General features: G+C 49.2%; 2 protein-coding genes across 4 annotated transcripts in view; both read left to right on the top strand.

Moving 5' to 3' along the window:
- ko (Stork-head domain-containing protein knockout) overlaps positions 1-12906 on the top strand; it is a 366522-nt gene that overhangs the window by 132865 nt on the left and 220751 nt on the right. The window lies entirely within an intron of this gene.
- LOC144114699 (uncharacterized) lies at positions 2-4613 on the top strand. Of its 3 annotated transcripts, none has more exons than XM_077648598.1 (4): positions 2-405; positions 910-1603; positions 2481-2631; positions 4488-4613. In XM_077648598.1, the coding sequence occupies exons 2-4, from the start codon at positions 1501-1503 to the stop codon at positions 4579-4581; spliced, it is 348 nt and encodes a 115-aa protein (XP_077504724.1). In that variant the 5' UTR covers positions 2-405; positions 910-1500; the 3' UTR covers positions 4582-4613. The 3 variants fall into 3 exon arrangements, with proteins under 3 accessions (XP_077504724.1, XP_077504723.1, XP_077504725.1); XM_077648599.1 differs by having other exon boundaries at positions 5-405; positions 1546-1603; XM_077648597.1 differs by having other exon boundaries at positions 2-1603.

Consider the following 12906-nt stretch of genomic DNA (forward strand, 5'->3'; position numbering starts at 1 on the left):
CTATCCTACACTGTAAAAACAAACCGTCATTTTGACGGCCACTTTTTTATCTATTTTGACGAGCCGCCGGCGTCAAACTGGAAAGACGGAGACTTCGCCGTGAACGAGCGGGCGAGGAGAAAGAGACGGAGAGCGCAACACAAAACGAGAAACTCTATTGGCTGGCGCGTAGGGGTACGTCATGTGAGACGTCGCTCAACGCGCGCTTCCGGCCCCCGCTGTCAAGGAAGGAGTCCGGTTGTCGTGGTTCCCTCTCGCTTTTCTTTGTGCGCGCTGCTTCTGCCCGGGTGTGCGCTGTGCTTTTTGCGCCATTTTGCCTTTTTGTGTGCGACGCGTTGGAAGGCCGCGAAGACGCAATCAAGGAACGTATGGGCTGCAGCCGAAAATCAACTGCAGCGGGTAAAGGTAAGTGTTCTGCTTATATGCTTCGTTCGTGCAGTACGCGTTCTGTGAGGCACATAGCTACGAGGAGCACGCTAGTTCTCACGCGTAATGTATACACGCACCGATGGCCGTGGGCCCGAGATTGCCGTTCAGAGACGTGCTTCTACGTAAAGCGTGAATCGCGGCCTCATGGTTCAGCCACGTGCAGCGATTTTCAGGGGCTGCGTGCGCCCACGTGTAAAAAAAAAACTTCCTGTGAGGAACACTGAAGCGTACGAAGAGCATTGGCGCACGTTAATTGAAGAAAGTCGAAGAAAGTCGTTTATAGTATCTCTATCATGCGGGCACATACAATGGCGATCGAGCCTGACTTTCGGTTACGATTACTGCTACGCGGGCCAAGGATCGAAATCGAGTTGGTCGAGCTCTAGCGCGCCATGCGCCTCTGTTTAAATGCAGAACACCTTATGAATCGGCTTAATGGGCAGTAAAAATAGTCGTAAAAACCATTTTTTACATTTTCAGTTGTAATTCAGGCCAAGACATGTGCTATGACTACCATGCTGGCCATCTGCAGCTCCCTTGAATTCATGGTGTCGGCACTACTGTCGTAGGTTCGTAAAAGTATTCGTCAATAAAAAGCAGACTACTTTTCGTGCACTGATCAGCTTTTTTCTGTTTTATTTCTTACGCTCTCTCTTTTTTGTTGTTCCTCGCTTCCTGGCACACCGAGCCCCATACGTCGGTGTCCGGTGGCGATGGGGCAGCTCAGTGTTTAGTTCGTGTACTGATAGTGTGCAGTTTCATTCTTGTATAGCATTAAGATATGGGCCTAATTATTTCAGCAATAGTTATTTCCAAATAAATTCTATTCATTTTTATAGCTTATTGCCTATAAGCCTCAAACAAGGGCCAAAAATTTCTTTCGACTGGCGTATCCATTAGCTGGGAATTATTGAATCAAGTAAATTTGTAGTCTTGTAATTTTATACCGCATTTTCATCCATTTCTGCTGAAATGATACTGTACCCGACGTGTAGAAAGTGCCTTGATGACAGCAGGATCGTTGGAAGTATGGTTATGATTTATTATTGAGATGCATGTATCTGATCACTGATGTTTTCTCTGGAGTCTAATAACATGTGGCTTGTGAATTCCCAGCATGCAGCTGAAGGGGGGCTGGAAAGACTGCCAACAACTCCGCACCTTGCTGTGATTGGTATGTATTTGTCATTTATAGAACTTTGGCTCAAAACATGGCTTGTACAGTGTATTTTATTATTCTACGATGTAACCTGATTTTGTGTAACTTCACTCTACTTAGTAGGACATATTCAAAACTTAGGAATGAGGCTAGCCCTGGATGAAAGGCTTAATTGCTGCTTCATCTTATGTATGTACAGTTTGTTTAATAATTAAACATGATAACAATGTGCAAGTTTGGCCAGTAGTTTTCCATTCTTATTAGAGTGTACAAAAAATTTGGAACTCAGTAGCAGTACTGTTGATAAGTGGGGAGGGTGGGGCAATCTCCGCACTATAAGGTGATATGCCAGAGTTCATCGAGACTAATGTGCGGCCTTTTGACTTGCCAAAAGCATGACGTTCTGCTAGAAAGCATGAACGAAGCTGAGCTTGGCTTTTCTCATCAGTGTCATGGCAGGCTAGGTACAAAATGGAGGGCCTTTGAAAAGTTGCCTCGGTGCTTGCCCAAGTTTCGTTACCTCATCACTATTCCCCATTATTTAAAAAAAAAACGAAGTATTCTGTCGACAAAGTTAATTCTTTTTTGTCGTGCAATATTTGTAAAGCTTTTTCCATAAAAAAGTTCAATGTAGTATGTTTACATGAAGCAAGCATCTTCAACAGATATAATTAGTGGCGTGTAAAGCACTGATAAGGGAGGGCATGTTGCATGTGTCTGTCTACTGCCAGGGTACCATAAGGCCTAGCAACAAGACCCAGTATGGCTTTTTACGATTACATTTGAATTCGGCTTCTCTCAGTGTACACATCGAAGGCCATAGAGTTACTCGAATTATTAGATCACCCCTTTAGTGGGTAGCGTTTGCGTGACTAATTTTTTTTCCTTGCAGGATCAAGCATGGGGGACGTAAAGAAGATCATCGTTGCAGTGGATTCTACAAGAAGTCTTGAGAAGGCCATGGGCCTCCTCCTTGGTGCCTTCTTTGTGTTCAACGTTGCGTACCCTCCCGACTGCCCCCTCACCATGGAGCTTTTGCAGAGGTAAATGAGTGAATGTGGATGATGCGTTTGATAAGCAATCGGAATCCGAGGCAATAGTGCGAGCAGCAGGCTTCTTTTTCCTGAGGAAAGGCACTCGCCCTCCTTAGCCAGTGCCTGCAAATGATCAGTTCTGCCCTGTTCCCCTGAAATTCTGATGTCGTCACATACATTCCTCTCGCGCATTTCTTCGTTCTCTGGCACAGCACCGTGTTGCTTTTTTGGCACACCTGTATGGTGATTTGCCAGTCACAGGCGTCTTTAGAAAGTAGAATGGTAAGATTATTGACATAGTGCTGCTTGCCAGCAGTACATGCTAACAAGCCTTGCACATTGGCTAGCTCTGGCAATTGCGAGATGAAGGCCGGACTTTTAATTTTAAATTGCACCCTGTTCTGGTATTCTGACACTTGCAGAATTGCGGATTTGATCATTGTCATGTGATGAATGCACCAGCCTGGCAGTTTGCATTGCCTAAACTTGGTCACGTGTCCTGTGAGTGCATCTAGATAACACTTTTCAGTGTTTTGCTTATTTTTTTGGTTGGCTACTGCAAGAAAGGGGCTAGAACGAAGAACCAGATAGGACGGGCGACGGTCAATTATTGCTAAATGTAATGTGTGCAGCACTTTTATAAGTACCGACGTCAGGAAAAATAGGAGCGAGGATTAAGTGTAAATGCAGTTATTTTAAGTCGCTCTACTATGTATCGTGTCCACTGGCTAATGTCCTAGTGCAACATTACAGTGTGTCTGACTATGGGTTGCGTCCACACATGTGGCAAGTCGCCGGATGCCTCTCTGCACTTTTACAGGCCTCAGGTTCCCTTGTTACCACTGATGCAGTGCTCGCTGTAGCCTGTGTACAATCAGCCCCGAGAAAGTAGAGCTCTCTACCTCACCTTCTGGGCACTCAACAAACCTTTTGCAATGATGAATGTCAGATTTCATTTTGCATTGAAACGGGAGACGTGACACATAGGCAGGACAGCTTCACAGGTACTGTCACAACCATTACATGGCACTTTCCCCTTTCACCTGGTGATCTTTTAGGGGCTGGCAGGGTTATTAGCCCCTTTCAAAAAAAATTATGCTGTGATCCCATATTTGTCCAGAATTGCTCAGTACTTGAAACGGACAGGTGAAAGTGCCATCGTGAAGTCTGCTATGTTGGCACCTGAGAAGTTGGCCGCCCTTTGTGTCAACAGTTGCAGTGTAAAAGAAAAAAAATTAAGACATTCATCATCGTGACAGGTTTGTTGATTGCTCAGAAGATTTCAGGTGTGAAATTCCGCTTATTTGTGGCCAAGGGCACAGAAATTAGAATGAGCATTGTGCAAATGGTAAGATGATGAGGCATGATAATGAGGTTTTTAAATGTATGCATGGTTGCCACATGTGCAATTGCAGCCTATACCTGGACATCAGGGTGTTACATCAATACTGACCTATGTTTGCGGCTGATAGCTGAAAACACTGAAATGCAGCAAAATGCTCTTGCATAGTTATGGTTTCTAGACTCTGTGTATGGTTCCTGTACATGATGAGCACCTATTGTTACTAGAAATACTATACGGTGTGTATGTGCAATTGTGGGCTGTTTTTACGAGTTATAATAATGGTTACATTTAGGTACATCATCTATTGTTAGTGCATGTATATGTAGCTATTTAAGCGCACTACTAGTGTGCTCACATTTGTTGCTACCTGATTTTAATCTCGTCTTTCAATTTCATAATACTGTGTGTTGCAGAAGGTAGTGCAGTTCACACATTCATGGCATTTCACGCGTGTAGGCAGAGTATGTGATTGGCACAGTTTATGGAGCATGGATTTATTCTATCCTCGTTTTGTTTCCAGGTACCTTGGGCAGAGCAACCCAACGAAAGGGCGCGGCAAAGGCAGGGCCTGCGGAATCGCACCAAAGTTGCTGAGCCTGCTGAATGCACTTTAATTTATGAATAAATGTGCAAGTAGAAATGTAAATTTGTTTTTGTTGCATGGTTTATGAGGTACTGCCCACTGCAAGTGACTTTCATGTGGTCAGGTTCACCACACTATATATTGACACAGAATTATGTTGAGACTTGTCGTGTTGCGCCATCATACTGACAACACAGTTGCATTTCATGTTGACAAGCCAAATTTTGGAATGGTTAAAAGCATAGTCATTTCGAAATTACAGCCTGCTATTACCTTGATGGCCAAATGCTGTACTGACAGTTATAGATAATTTCAAATTTGCAAAAAGTCTTGAAGTCATAAAAACAGTTTTAAAATTGACAGCTTGCCATCGCAGACAATCAGTGGTATAATTACAGTTTGGCTATATTTTCAAATCGATAAATATGACATCGAAGTCAGGAAAAAACATTGTCATTTAGAAATGACATCTTGCTGTAACTGCTACGGTCAAATGCTATCAAATTGACAGTTTGACTGTATTTCACATTGACAAGAAAAACATCAAAATGATGGAAAAACTGTCATTTAGAAATGATGTTCTGCTGTCACTTTGATGGTCAAATGTCATCAAATTGACGGTTCAGTTGTATTTCAGATTGACAAGAAAGACGTCAAAATGATGGAAAAACTGTCATTTAGAAATGATGTTCTGCCGTCATTTTGATGGTCAAATGTAATCAAATTGACGGTTCAGTTGTATTTCAGATTGACAAGAAAAACATCAAAATGATGAAAAAGCACCGTCATTTTAAAATGACGGGGTGCCATCATTTTAACGGTCAAATGCTTGGAAATAGAGCTGCCAAGGTATTTCCCGTCATTTTGACGGATTTTTTTTTACAGTGTATATTTCCGCTACCCCAGCTCAGGTGCCGCCGTTTAGTGATGGCAGATGCCGGGGTGAGCAAACATCTTTTACCTTCCTTTTTGTTATTTTAAATAAATAATCACTATATATATATATATATATATGGGTCGAGCGCGTTCCACGTCGGCGCGCTGTGCGCCGGTGTCCTGCTGTACTATATAGCTGCAGCGCCGGGTGGAGAAACGAAGGCGTTTTCTGCTGATCCGACGAACGTGTTCGATCACTCAGCCGTTGTGCAACGCCGCGAGGAGAAGAAAACGCGTGTTCGACGAATCGCGGTCGGGCGGAACAAGGAACCGCCGCTTCTCAGCCCGCCGCGAACGAGCATTTCTTGGGCCAAGCGTTCGACGAACGGGACGGCCGCCGCGGTCGGACGCCCGTGACCGTTGACCCCGCGGAGGGAGGATGTAGTGCTGCGCTCCAGCTTTAGCCGCTTTTCGCTATTCTAGAATTCAAGACGGTTCGACTCGTCGAGGGTGTTCATTTGAGATCTCTTGGGGGAGTTTTGAGCATCCCGCTTTGCTATTTAAGGAAAAGCTCGTAATCGTGTCTTTAACGCGTATATTACCAAGTCTATCGCTGTGATGCGACAGACCGTCGATCGCACTTTGCGAACCGGCCTTGTGTTGAGCAGGATCGGGTTCGATCGCGATTGGCCGGTTCTGGACTAAGTTCGATCTTAATCGACTCTGCCAGGGTCGAAAAGTACCCGTGTGAGCGGTGTTAAATTGACCTCGCTGTTTTCGGCTGTACGTATTCGCAGCGCTGCCACGTCTGAGGAGTTAATCTGCTGAGGTAAAAAAACGCGAGGTCGATCCTTTGCGGCGGCGCCATATTCCGACGAGAAGACGCGCGATATCGTGGAGTCCTCGAACCCCCCCCCCCCCCCCCCCCCCCCGTAACCGTCGCAAGTTTGGTCCGAGCTGATTAGGGGTGTATCGCTCTGTGGTTACCATTACACTGTCCTCCTTCAAAGTGAACTCAAAAGTGTGTGTGACGCAGTTATTATCCCGGGTGGAGTATGTGCTTCCATTAGCTGCTGTATCAACTGGTTCATATCGAAACAGCCGCCGCGGTGGCTGAGTGGTTATGGCGCTCGGCTGCTGGCCCGGAAGACGCGGGTTCGATCCCGGCCACGGCGACCGAATTTCGATGGAGGCGAAATTCTAGAGGCCCGTGTGCTGTGCGATGTCAGTGCACGTTACAGAACCCCAGCTGGTCGAAATTTCCGGAGCCCTTCACTACGGCGTCCCCATAACCTGAGTCGCTTTGGGACGTTAAACACCCATAAACCATCATATCGAAACGCTACTAAAGCATTCACTTTGCCTACCGCACATCATTCAACTTCTCCACTAGCATATAGAAGCGAAGAAGTCCACCTGCAGGACATAATGCAGGCTCAGGAAGGTATATACACATAAAGCAGAACTCCTACAACGCGCGGACTCAGGATGCGGAAAATTCATCGGAATGGTTTAGGCACTATTGAATCCTAACGCGCTTGAGTGAGCTAACATGCGCACGGCCTTTTTTCTGCTTTTCTTGTCTATTTTTTTCTTTCTGGTTGATTGTCCCCTCCCCGAGCAGCGTCGGCCACTGTGGGCACTGAGCTAAATCAGTCCACTGACCACTCGGCGCGTCGCCAAACTGATTATTTCGCTTTGCGCGTTCAGTGCGCCGCACGCGCGACTGAGCCCGCGTGACCGCTCGGCCGCGCCGCGGAGCCGAACGGCGCACACGGCGCCGCTGAACGCTCCAACACCTCGCGAGGCGTCTCGCATTTGTGACACGCTAGGCCGCGCGTGTAACGACGGCGACAGGCGCGCGCTCTCTCGGCGGGCGGACACGGTGCAGTGAACTGCGTACAGTGCACATACACCGTGCGTATACACACTCTGTACGCGCATCACGCGGGGCTGAATGCTGGGCGCCGCCCCCGATTCCGTGATCGCGGAGTGACTGACGCCGACCCGGGCGCAATTTGCCCTGGCCGAACGAGAAGCTTTTCCTGAGGCCGCTTCGCAGGAAGCGTGACACGGGATGATGCTCTCTGTGGCCGTCGCTCTGCACGCAGTGGGGACAAGCGCTGCGGACGAGGACCTGGCCGCTGGGGTAATGAGCGCAGATGTGTTTCATGTGTACTTCTTTTTTTTTTTTTGCTTTTTAAATCAAGCCCGAGAGGGGAGAGGTAATTCGAGCTTAAGTACAATGGCCGCTTGCGGTCGGGGGCCAGCAAGGGAAAAGAAGCGCCTGTGAGGTCGCGGACAAGGCGGCCCGGACCGGCGTTTCACGAGTCCGCCTCTTCCGCAAAGGCGACAGCGCACCCACCGTTCGCGCGTAGCCTGTTGTCACGTCGGCCTCACAGATCCCGTTCGGCGGCGGCACACTTTCGCGCGGAACTTATGTCGGGCGCGGCGTTACGAGCTTGTGCGCACTTTGCTGTGCAAAACTCTCTGCGTTCTCGAGTGCATCGCCTTCGGCAGCCATTGTAGCGCTGTGTTATTCCTGCTGTGCTGCGCCGTATAGGCGGCATCCAATGGCAGCGAACGGCTCCACAACCTATTCATTTGCACATTTACTAATTCTGAATGTCTTTGAAGCACCACTGCTGCCACAAGTGCTGTGCTCGCCTATGTTTCAATTCCGTTTTCTCCACTCCGTCTACTGTCATCATCAGCACTTCTCCGTCTTCTCTCGAACCCACCATCTCTGCTGGAAATAAGTGCACCCTTGGCTGTCGTCTCTGCGCCTGTTCCTTCCCTCCGTCCGGACATCGGACACCACAGAATTCCCGCAGCTAGAAAATTGAAAATTGGTTTTTGAGGAAAGGAAATGCGCAGTATCTGTCTCACATATCGGCGGACACCCGAACAGCGCCGTAAGGGAATGGATAAAGGAGGGAGTGAAAGAAGAAAGGAAGAAAGAGGTGCCGTAGTGGAGGGCCCCGGAATAATTTCGACCACCTGGGGATCTTCACCGTGCACTGACATCGCACAGCACACGGGCGCCTTTTGCGTTTCGCCTCCATCGAAACGCGGCCACCGCGGCCGGGTTCGAAACCGGGTCCAAAGCATCGTTTTCGTACATGGGTCCGTTCAAAATAATCGAAAATAAAGGCAAGAATTCCTTTCTGCTAAGTGACGGGTGATGCTGTAATGCGTCCAGATTAGTTCGGGGAGCAGAAAACATGTCTGAAACTGTACATAGCCCCGGTCACTAACTTTCAACAATGATCCAACTACTTCTGGAGATCGCACCGAACCAGCACCCAACAAAACGACAACGCCTTTCAAGCCATAATCTCCTACTGAAGGATTTAAACAAGCAGCGCGACCTCTCCTCAAAGCAGCGACACAGGACAAGCACGGCGCTGAAGGACAAGTGAGCGTCGCCCGCCCGACAAAGTCCAATATTAAGCTGACCATGGTGCTAGAATCCTGACTCTCGGCTTTCGTGCATGCTGTGCTGTATCCGGCCTAAGTTCCGGTTGCGTTTTCTCTGCGCCCTGCACTAGGAGTACCATGATTTTTCTCTCTTCTCTCGAACACACGCTCTATGCTCGAATCTTCGCCTTTTTGTTCCCACTATCCGTAGGTGGTGATGGTAACAACTTTTATTTTAAACAAAAACGAAGAAGTTACTCAAGGGTGGGCTCCTACTTGTCCTGGGCTTCACCGACAGCTCTGTCCACTAGCCATGTTTGGCCAGTTTGTCGAGCAACCCACAGAGCGGGTTAACATGAGAGGGGGGATGGCCGGTTTGGGTATGGGAGCTACTGTCACGGCTTGGAGGAGTTCCTGCAGGGGGTGTGTGAGGGTGACCTTGGCCGCCCCACATGCGGAGCTGTTGTGAGGGTCAAGATAGAGTTGTAACGATGAGGGAGGTAGGGTGAGGCGTTGCAGTTTGTCTGGACACCGGAGGCCACAACAAGCTTCAGCCCAAACTTTTCACAAACATGTCTGTTGTGTCTACTGATGATTCCCATGATTATTCCCGATTGTTAATTTCCGTTATTTGCGTGTACATATGTGCGCCGCTATTTATCATGGACGTTCACGATTTGAGAAATTACACACAAAATTTGCGGCTCTTTCACATAGTGTGAAACGAGCTGCCCCTTATTTTATTTTTTTTTAACTCTGCACCCTAAGCAGCCTCTCTGCCCTTCTTTTCATATTTCCCCTTTCTGTTGTACTCGTCCTGGCGCAACAAAGGGCCCCAGGAAGGGAGCACGAGCCTGTACACGGTATGGGCAGCACTGCCTTTTGCGGTCCAGTATGCGTGGGTCCACCCTTCACGAATGCAATTTAAATTATTATTATTACTATTGGGCATCGAAAGAACGTCCTCGCTATGGGCAGCTGCTCTCATCAAGGAAACATCCGTGGATGAAAAACGCAAAAAGAAAGGAGGTCCGAAGTTACTTATAGACTAACAGGTGTGAGCTGGGCTTTGAAGCCTTGTATGTACACTGCAAAAAAAAAAAAAAAACACTGAAAACTTTGCCGCTCGCCTTTAACTTAGCGCCATGTCAATGCAGAAAGCAACAAAGAGCGCCAAGTTTCTGTTCATTTCGTTTGCATGCTGTCGCGTTTGTTACCCTGCTATTTTCTGTAATCTATCTTATTGCTTACTTGTAACGCAAACGTTTTGTCTCGGAAGAGCGGCTACAACTGACGTACAGCTTAAAGACTGACGTGTAGCGCGGAGCGCGTGTACTGCCGTGATCGCCCCTGTCCCGTCAATGTAAACATGAGGTGTTCACTGTCTAAAGAGGTTGAGCGTGGTGTGACGCCCCCTGCGTCGCTCCTATTTCGGTTCTCCGGGCGCGGCAGCGCAGGCGAAAGAAAAAAAACAAGCCCTGACCCTTGGCAGCAGAGTATTGACAACTATATGTATATATCGTATACAAGCACACGGCACGGGCACGGGGTGGGGGGGTGGAGAGAAAGGCCAGGGCTGTAGGCGTCGCCGCCGTTCCGAGTCTGCGCCCGCCGTAATACGAGGCTTGCCATCCGATGAGTGCCTGCCGCATAAGGGCACGCAGGCGCACGCTGTATCCTACACGCGATGTCGGCGGCGGCAGCCGTGAAGCCGGCCCCGAGATGCGCGCCTGTCGGTCACCCGCCGGGCTGCCTCTTCCGGGTCCTGTCTCGGGGCCGCCGCCTTCGCCCGCAGCTTTTGGCCCTGGAAGCAGTGTCCGCCGCAGTGAGACGACCCGTCGGCTGGCTGGCCGTGCCGGCGCTGCTGCGGACGCGCCCGTGTTGCGCGCGCATTGAGTGGTCCACTCCGACGCCAGCGCAGGCGTGCAGTCCGCGCACTCCCGCCGGAGTGAGATATTGCGCCGCTCCGCGCTGCCAAATCGAGCGTCCCGCAACTAATGCCGCCTTGTGTTTTGTTTGTGCCTCGCCCTCTTGGCGTCACACATCGGTGGCGCCTCGTGGTGCTGTCCAAGGGGCACGGCGCCGCTTTTGCCTCCTCGCTATATATGCGCGAATGTCGGTCGTGAGGTAAAATGTTTCCCTCGCTCGCTCACTTCCTCTGCGATCTTTGCCCCTGTTATTCAACGCGGGCACACGGCGCGCCTCGTTACTGCTGCTGCTGTTTGTGTACCGAATCCAAAACTTGGTGGAAAGCGGGCCGGAAAGGTGCACTCCTTGCGGTGAACCCTCTGCTGCCAACCTCTGTGTGAGTCACTGGACTCTGTCTGTGCTAAGGCTCTCAGTTGGGCTAGTTGGCTGTAATCACGCGTTTTACTACCGCATACAAACAGACACGGAACGCTGTGCGCCGTGAGACGCGTCGTGTGGCTCGATAAACAAAACGGCACCTCACTTGCTTCGCCGAATGGTTTTCGGGACGGTGCCTCTCAAATCCACTGTTACTTCTTGCGGTGATGTGGAGGTAGTTAATTAGTCAGGGAAGCGTCGTGCTTTGCAGGTGCCGTGGCATTATTGAGAGAAACGAGTGTTAACACGAGCACTGATGACTGCAGCAGCGGTTGTACTAGTCACAATGCACAGTTTTGTCCACACTGCTTCAGGTCTCTTTTCATCTGTCTGGTGCATGACTGCTGACAGGGCGAACCGTTTAAGGTGCACTGTTGAATGTGTCAGCCGGAGGCCGCAGCATACATATCAGGGACTGAACACGATTAGTGTGAAACATCCACGCTGATTATTTGCTATGCATTAAGAGCCCTAAGGGGGGGGGGGGGGGGGGGATCAATGCAGAAACTTTCTACTAGTCCCGAGTGTCTGTATATTTGATTTTTCACGCGCCGAAATCCATTGACTGCGGGGAAGAAAGATAAAGAAAATAGCGCAAATATGGGGCTATTGTAGGTGAACACACCATCCATATTGAGTTTTCTCCTACAGGTAATGATTTCCTTTCCTTTTTTTTTAATGTGTGTGCGTGCGCCTGTTATGGGGGGGTCTTTTACTTCTTTTCATCTCCCCTTTGCGTATGCAGGTCGATCTCTTAATTAAGCGGTTTGTTCCTCCTGTCGAGGGTTGTCGGCATAGTCCTCATGACGGCTTGGTTATGAGCGGATCGTACTTCCTCCTGTCGCTTAGTATTCCGCCCTCGCCATGATATTATCAATAACGATTGTTAGCGTTATCGCCATTACTAATACAGTTTATTGCGCTCACTAATATTAATTCTGCAGGCGTGCGCAGCTTCGGCAGTGATTGCCCGTAACTGTAGCGTTAAGTGGGGTCACCATCATCAGCCTCACTATGCCCACTGCAGGATAGAGGCCGCCAATACTCTCCGTGCAGTGTTTCAAGGAAGTGACACACTCCGTTATCGGCACTGACGTGGCGCGGCCAGTGTGTGATTCGCCGGGCACGTATCGCGCGCGCGATATGCTTGTTTATGGCGTTTATTCCCAAACTGCCCCTCTCCCCGTCATTACCAGGTCACTTCCGCAGCGCCATGCAGATACGGAGATACAGCGCCACGAAGAAAAAAAAATCGGCGTTTTATAGTATCTGTTATCGTGCGTTGATGCCCGGCTAGGGCTGCATATACAGAGAGAAAAAGTCGCCCGATGGGTGCAGGCCGCTTCTTCTTCTCCCCGGCCCACCTGGAAAGTATACATCTGGTCCGATGTTTTCCTGGATAAACGGCGCGACAGATCAGAGGTAGCGGAAAACGGTCCCACGGGCCGTCACTTGCGTGAGAGGCTCCCGGCCCAGTTCGGTTTACGAATCAGTAATTTTCGCTAACACGGATGTAACGTCATTTTCAGTGTGCGCCGGTTGGCCACACTATATGAGCCACGAAATGGGTGGAATGAGACTGGCTGCGCCTCCTAGGCCAGCTAGAAACGGTTGATCCGTGGTTAAGACTACTTGCAGCCGAGGTCGCTTTGAAGTTAGTCTCTGAGGGATATGATAGCTTAGCTGAAGGATGAATGTTTATGGCAGCGTAATT

The sequence above is a fragment of the Amblyomma americanum genome, chromosome 1, assembly GCF_052857255.1.
Source record: "Amblyomma americanum isolate KBUSLIRL-KWMA chromosome 1, ASM5285725v1, whole genome shotgun sequence".
Lineage (NCBI taxonomy): Eukaryota > Metazoa > Arthropoda > Arachnida > Ixodida > Ixodidae > Amblyomma > Amblyomma americanum.